The 7,855-nt window shown below is 42.8% G+C and overlaps 1 protein-coding gene and 1 long non-coding RNA gene across 2 annotated transcripts; both read left to right on the top strand.

The window, feature by feature from the left end:
- Positions 1 to 1,204: 1,204 nt before the first annotated feature.
- LOC120911995 (protein ANTAGONIST OF LIKE HETEROCHROMATIN PROTEIN 1-like) lies at positions 1,205 to 4,296 on the top strand. The gene is made up of 3 exons (XM_040322569.1): positions 1,205 to 1,614; positions 1,701 to 1,802; positions 3,351 to 4,296. The coding sequence occupies exons 1-3, from the start codon at positions 1,394 to 1,396 to the stop codon at positions 4,228 to 4,230; spliced, it is 1,203 nt and encodes a 400-aa protein (XP_040178503.1). The 5' UTR covers positions 1,205 to 1,393; the 3' UTR covers positions 4,231 to 4,296.
- Positions 4,297 to 7,338: 3,042 nt separating this feature from the next.
- On the top strand, positions 7,339 to 7,578 carry LOC120924950. The gene is made up of 2 exons (XR_005746486.1): positions 7,339 to 7,382; positions 7,462 to 7,578. It is a non-coding gene; the product is annotated as an uncharacterized LOC120924950 (long non-coding RNA).
- The last annotated feature ends 277 nt before the right edge of the window (positions 7,579 to 7,855 follow it).

Here is a 7,855-nt window from a genome sequence, read left to right as displayed (position 1 = left end):
CACAGTGCAGTGTGACAGGCACACAGGCTGAGCTCTGCTGAGGCTCGCCTTGCCGCTTGCAGGTGACTGGCTCAGTAGGGGAGCGGAGGAAGACACACACGCAGCGGCGCTGGGCATGTCAGATAAAAAAAAAAAAAGTCTAATTTTTTTTTTTTTAAATCCTCAATGTCGGGATGGTGTCACCCCTCTAGCGGGTGTCACCCGGGTGCGGACCGCACCCCCCTAGCAACGCCTCTGGCACTATATGACCATATAGTGTGACCAAACGCCTGTGTTTTTGAATATGTTCAGGTGTTTTTAACTAGCCTTGCAGGATAAATGTCATTTTTGCATGTGTGCGCTATAATCTGTTTTGTACTGTCTCTGGTTTTATAGCAGCACCATCTTGGAATGTATAGCAGTTTTAGGATGTGCCCCCCAAGTATGTTGTATAGACCCTGACCAAGTCTCTTGGGCTGGAGCACCCCTCCCCCTCTTCATTACCTCTTATTAGTGGCCACCAGTACATAGGAGGGATCCCTTCAGTTCTCCCATATGCAGTGAGGATCGAAAGTTTGGGCACCCCAGATAAAAATCTGTATTAATGTGCATAACGAAGCCAAGGAAAGATGGAAAAATCTCCAAAAGGCATCAAATTACAGATTAGACATTCCTATAATATGTAAAAAAAAGTTAGATTTTATTTCCATCATTTACACTTTCAAAATTACAGAAAACAAAAAAATGGTGTCTGCAAAAGTTTGGGCACCCTGCAGAATTTATAGCATGCACTGCCCCCTTTGCAAAACTGAGACCTGCCAGTGTCATGGATTGTTCTTATTCATCATCTGGGAAGACCAGGTGATGTCAATCTCAAAGGTTTTAAATGCCCAGACTCATCTGACCTTGCCCCAACAATCAGCACCATGGGTTCTTCTAAGCAGTTGTCTAGAAAACTGAAACTGAAAATAGTTGATGCTCACAAAGCTGGAGAAGGCTATAAGAAGATAGCAAAGCGTTTTCAGATGTCAATATCCTCTGTTCGGAATGTAATTAAGAAATGGCAGTCATCAGGAACAGTGGAAGTTAAAGCAAGATCTATAAGACCAAGAAAAATATCAGACAGAAGGCTGGCACTATTGGTTTAAGGCCGGAATCACACTAGTGCGTTGCGTTTTTGAGCTGCGTTCCCGTTGCGAATTTCTCTAGAGGGTGTTCTGCGGATCAACTGCGGTTTAGCTGCGGATCGGGTGCGATTTAGAAGAAATAATTATTTGAGCTGCGTTTTTGGTGAGGGCCAATCATTGTTAGCTGTGTGATGATGTAGGTAATAAAAGGGAGTGACCTTTCTTGGACTCTTCCTTTTTCACGAGCATTCAGTATAGTGTGGAATAGGATTTGGATTTCAGAAGAAATGTGTGCTGCCCTGCCCATGATCATGCCTACAGTTGTTGCTGCAACAGCAGCAATCTTGCTGGAAGTTGAAAGGAGGAGAAGGAGGAGTAGAAGAAGAAGATACTGGGTTCATCCTATCATTGCAAATAGGGATGAAAGAGGGCAGTTCATGATATTATATGAAGATCTCCGTGGGCATGAGGACAAGTTTTTTAATTATACACGCATGTCAATAACCAGGTGATTTTTTATTTAATTTTGCTAAACATTTTCTTTCTCCATTGTTCCATATTAAATTTTTAATGAATTTTTTTTTTTTTTGGAAGTTTTGATGAATTGTTAGGACTAACGTACCATAGTTTGGAGCGCCAGAACACATGCTTCAGAGCAAGCATCCAGCCTGCACAAAGATTATTAATCACATTAAGGTACTTTTCCACACCTATGTGCATTTTCAAATTGATGTTGAAGCATGTATTCATTTTTGGTTTCAACTATCCAACATCTGTACTTAGAAATGAACAACCAGACATAAGATGCCCAAAAATATATTTATTTTTTACTTTTTTCACAAAAATAAAGAAATAGACAACATATATTTGCTTGGACTAATATAAAAAATAAAAACTTTGCCTTCAAGTTTTCCTCTGGATTAAACTTTGATTCAAAATATGCACACATGCTTGTTTACTGTGGGCATAACATAAACTTTAGAGATGTTGATATGTTTTGGGAAATAATGGTGTGTCTGAGGAGTATTGACTTGCTGAGGTAGATTCATCAATCTCGGTGCTTGAAGCATGGCTAGACTCGCCATGGTGCTGTGGCACATGGTGCTGTGGGCCATGGTGCTGTGGCCCATGTGTCTGAGGCCCATGTGTCTGTGGCCCATGTGTCTGAGGCCCATGTGTCTGAGGCCCATGGTGCTGTGGCCCATGTGTCTGAGGCCCATGTGTCTGAGGCCCATGGTGCTGTGGCCCATGTGTCTGAGGCCCATGGTGCTGTGGCACATACATCCCCTGCATTTGTGTTTGTGGCATAATTGAAGGGATTGTGGATGGGATGGGATATGGAGTTCGCCTCTGTTGTACCTCATATATAGAAGTTGGCTCCTGAAAGCTTGAAGTGTAGGATGGAGGAACATAGGGGTAAGGTTGGTTTCCTGGGTCTGGGTACTGGCCTGACATTGGTAAGTGTATGTGTGTTGTTTCTTTTGTTACATATGGCCTTTCCAATGTATGTTGCTCGCTTGGCACTGTAAATGACTGCAGAACGTGTTCTACTGTGGTTCGCATTTCTAAATATCTCTCAGGTAGAACTTTTTTGATCAATGGTACAAAATTAAGCGCCAGTATTGTAGCTGGACATAAGAAAGCATCCACCTTTCCAGCCATTTGTTGTAACATCTCTAGAAGACGCTCGCTTATGTCCATCTGCGATACTGGCGTTCGCTTACGTGCCACTTTGGCAGGCCGCGCAATGGTTGTCGGAGCTGAGGAGGGTCCAGGCATAGGCTCAGGCAATCCAGAGTCAGTCTCTGGGTTTGTGACCCATAGATCTGACCCAAGTGGCATTTCAGGTATTTCCTCATTTGGATCAATGCAAACTGCTGGCACGGATTGGGCCTCAGATTGGCTCTCTGGTTGATCCTCCAGGACATCCTGTTCGTCCCAACTTGCTTCGGTCCTGTTTTTATTAAAAAAGAGAAACATTACTAATGCTAAATATATAGTCACGATACATAGATGATGTAGAGGATAACTTACTCTCTCATCTCTATGAGTGGTTTCAAGAAGGCAAGGTCCTCTGCATACATATAGGGTACTCTAGCTGGTGCCCCCGAGCCACTCCTCACTTCTCTTAGATGTTTGTTGTATTTCTTGAAGGCATCACGCATGCTTCGCCAACGATTCTTGATGTATACCACTGTAAAAAAGAGAAGATACTAATTATTTAATATTTCTTATTTGTTGAAGGTACCTAGCTACAGGAAATTCATTTGGAAGTCTCCACTATGAGTTCAAGGTTGGAAAATCAACTATATCTGGCATTGTACATGAAACATGCCTTGTTTTATGGAATGTACTAAAACCATTGGTCTTCAAAAAGCCTACAAAAGAAGATTGGTTGAAGATATCAGATGAATTCTGGGAGAGATGTAATTTTCCTAACTGTGTGGGAGCCATCGATGGCAAGCACATACGCATCCTGAGGCCATTTGATAGTGGGAGTCAGTTTTTTAATTATAAAAAATATTTTTCGTTTGTATTAATGGCAGTGGTAGATGCCAAATATAATTTAATTTATATTGATGTGGGTGCTTATGGTAGCAGCTCGGATTCTGGTGTATTTAATCATTCCACATTTGGGAGAATGATAAGGGCGAATAGTCTGGATTTACCTAACGATTCCTCCTTGCCCGGAACAAATGAGCCAGCCCTCCCATTTGTTTTTGTAGGGGACGAAGCGTTTGTCCTTGGTAAAAATCTTCTTCGACCATTCTCAAGTAGAGCGCTGAGCAATGATAAAAGAATATTTAATTATCGGCTCACTAGGGCACGTCGAGTAGTAGAGTGTGCATTTGGAATTCTTGCCAATAAATGGAGAATATTGCACACCGCCATCAATCTCAGTTTGGAGCATGCTGTCTCTGCTGTCAAAACTGCGTGTGCACTGCACAACTATGTGCGAGAACGTGATGGAATTGATTATGAGGATTCCATGATGCATAACATGGAGGCGGCACAGTGGAGTTTGACTAGGGGCACTAGCAGTGGGAAATTGATTCGAGATCAATTTCTTAATTACTTTCTATCGCCAGCTGGCGAGTTACCTTGGCAGATGCAGGCAATTTAAAACCAAAAAATGTGGTGTTGTCATTAAAATATATGGCCCTTTAAATATTAAAACATAAAATACTAAGCTAAAAATGTCACTATGTGTAATTTGAATGCATCTTGAAAAAAAAATATTAAAGTTATCTTTTGGCAGAATATTAAGGACTCCGAAGTGATTCTCTACCTGCAATTGGACAAAAACACAAAAAATTGGCTTGGTGACACTGTTATGTGTGTTCTGCTGGGTGTCATTGTACAGAGGATGATGTCTTTGTAAGACCACCATGGCCAATAACGTCATTATAGGATGACAAATACAGATAGTCACTCCCCCAAGGATCTGCAAACATACTTGGTAAAGTGAGTTTACATATTTTGGTGATAGACACACGCAGACTCATACAAACAATGACCAAGGGTGTGGGAATGAGTCACGTGCCACCAGCAACACGGGGACAGGGTGCATTAGGAACACCATGCCAAGATATAAAACATGTGGCATGGTATGGGTTAGCAGACTTTACATGTCCTCACAGAATGCATGCTTGGATAAAGGCCTGCTCTGGATTTGTGGGCGGTATGCACTGTAGTTATTGGGGTCTACTTAGAATTATAATTTAAGAAGTTAGGGAATGAAAAAATAAATCAAACTTACCTTTGTCAGCTTGAACTTGGGATGAGCACATGCTCCACTCTGGCAAAAGGCTTTTGGTAATTTCAACCCAGGTAGTTTTTTTCAAAACATTGTCCTTATATTTAGGATGCCGGGTGTCATAGATTTGTGGGTTCTCCCTGACAAGGCGGATAAGCTCCTCGGAATCCACACAGTCCTTCACCTTAGCAGTGACTTTTTTGCTCCGTTTTTTGGACATGGCTACTCACCTCAGCAGCATGAAACAGACAGAGGAGGAACTAGGAAAAGGGGGAGGTGGTGGAGGAGGAAAAAAAACTTCCGTTCAAACCGCAACACACCTGCGATTTAGATGCGTACCCATAGAAGATAATGGGACTGAATTCGCACCTGAGCCGCACCGCAAGACATAAAAACCGCACGCGGTTTGGAGGCAATGCGCAGTGCGGATGCATCGCACATATGTGAACCAGCCTCATTGAAAACAATGTATTTTAAAATGTCCTGCGATTTGGATGCGGTTGAAACCGCACTCAATTCGCTTAGGTGTGAACCTAGCCTTAGAGAGCCGAGCCCCCAGCTGGTCACCTAGCAGCAGTAATGCTGTATAACCTTCTCTGTTGACATGCTGATCGGCATGTGATCCAGGTGATGCTCCCAGTCAGATCTAATAAACACAGTATTTATTAGCATCAAGAGTACAACCACATAAATATAATCAACCATATGATCAGCAGCCATGTGGGCTCTATGCCTGTAAAGTGTGGGCTTTGATCAATAAAATCACTGATATTTATGACTAGGATTTGACTAAGAGCATCACCTGGATTGCATCCCGATCAGCATGTCAGATAAGGGTCCACTGCTGTTAAGCAACCTGCAGGGAGCTCAACTGTCTACAACCAATAGAGATGGGCTCGGGTGTGTTTGAAATTCCACATGCCCGATCACGCCAGGAAGCCGACACTCCACAGTGCTAATCAATGTATGGGCTGCCTAAGAGCTAAGACCAGCCATAGACAGTTTAAATCTCAGCTGGTTTAGCAGAAACTGGCTGAGATTTTAACCATTAATGAGCAGATTCTCTTATAATTATCACTAGTGGTTGCTGTATAGTCACTAGTGATAATCACTGTTTGTCGGGAGAATATAATTGCTGGGCAGGAGGGATATTCCCCTGTCACCACTGTCTGTTGATGGGGGAATCATGCAAGTTTCTTTCCTGCAATCTGTGGATGCAGGAAAGAAATTTGCACCGTATATTATCTGCCTAACTGAAAGTGAAAGTAAATTGTGAATGTTTTGAAAGAACAGGAGAGGGGGAGGGAGACAGACGGGGGGGGGGAGAGAAGGGATGGAGATAATGTAGTTCAGTGATTACAGTGTACTGCAGTCTGCAGTGCACACACTTAAACATGGCCCAGGCTAGAATATCTGGTTGTGTGAGCGCTCGCATTATGCAGTGTCGGCGAGCACAGGGAGGGGGAGGAATCCCCCGCAGAGCTGACTGGGGACGCTCTCCCTCTCGGGGAGCAAAATACAAAAATTGCACAGGCGGGCACATGGTGGGGCACAGCATTAAGTTAGGGGGGGGGGGGTCAGGGCCCCCTCTGCCCCCCCAGGGACGCCTCTGGTTTCAAGGTTCATGTTTGTGGACATAATAATTGGTTGTTCATTGTATTTAAGATCTTTTTTATGTGAGACCAATTTTTTATTTAATGTAGATGTGTTATTAACTAGATTTAAATAATCCAACTTAAGTCAATATACAGTAAAAGGAGAGTATGCTCAGCACAGCAGTTGATTACACATATGGACTCAGTAGCACAATGGTTGGCATGGCTGATCCGCCCTATAGGCTCGCTATGCAAACCGCTTAGGGCCCCGCAAAGCTGCGAAGGGCCCCCCAAATAACTAGAGGCCCCGCCTAGTAAGAAGTCATTTTCGCCCCCTCACCCTGCTTCTCAACTCGCTGACTGCATGGGAGAAGAGGCAAGAAGTCAGCACCCCTTGCTTCTCAATTTAATGTAAGATGTCATTTCCGACAGCAGAACACCCCCTCCCCCCACTTCTCAACTTTCTTTAATGTGACATGTCACTGTCGTCAGCGCCCCCCGCTTCTCATTTTTAATGTGCCATGTAATTTTGCTTCGGGCTTCAGGGAGGTCAGGATCGGCACTGAGTGTTGGTCACAAGAACAACCTAGTTAGCGTGTCACACAGAGGTGATCCAGTGTATACTTGTTGTTTTTCCATGTAGGAAACTTGTCCAAAGATAGAGAAATGCAGCAGCTTTGGTAATGGATAAAATCCAGTGTTAAGCTTAGAAGGATTGTGAAAGCAGACAATTGTACCACACTTTTTAAAAAGAATGATTGATATTCCTCTTTCAGGCCTCTAATCTTTTTGATTCATCTATCCCTTTTTTTACAATCTCATAGGCCGCAATCAAGCCGCAGAAGTGGAGCCGACCAACCCCAATACAGTGCCAAGCCCCACCCTCGCCGGATGTACAGGAAGTGCAAAATGCCACCACATCAGGTCAGTGTCATACAGCACAGCTTCAGGTAATACATGTAGGCCTGCATAATTTTAATACATGTTTTTTCCCAAATTTCAGGTGTACGAGCTGTTGGTGGCGGCTTAGACACTTACAGTGCCCAGGTGCTAATTGGGGAGATAATGTCCTGCAGGGCACAAATAGAGGACACAAACATCGCCCTGGAGAAGATCATAAGGAACAACAGAAAGGTGGACTAAAACCTCAAGAATATTACTGATGTTCTGGGGAGGGTTTAAAAAAAATAGATGTAGACAAGTATTTAAAAGCAAAAATATAGTTATTTAAAAAAAAAATATATATATTAAGATATTTAAAAAAAAAATGAAAATGAAACATTTTAAGTGTGATACAATAAATATTTTTGGATACTCAACAATGTCTGGCTTCTTATTATATCAATGCTGCCTAAAAGAACAAATCTAGATTTGTGGTGTTTACATTGACAATGATG

Source organism: Rana temporaria, chromosome 1 (genome assembly GCF_905171775.1).
Source record: "Rana temporaria chromosome 1, aRanTem1.1, whole genome shotgun sequence".
NCBI classification, from domain to species: Eukaryota; Metazoa; Chordata; class Amphibia; order Anura; family Ranidae; genus Rana; species Rana temporaria.
The sequence above is the reverse complement of the archived record's forward strand: the minus strand, read 5'-3'. Positions and strand labels throughout refer to the sequence as shown.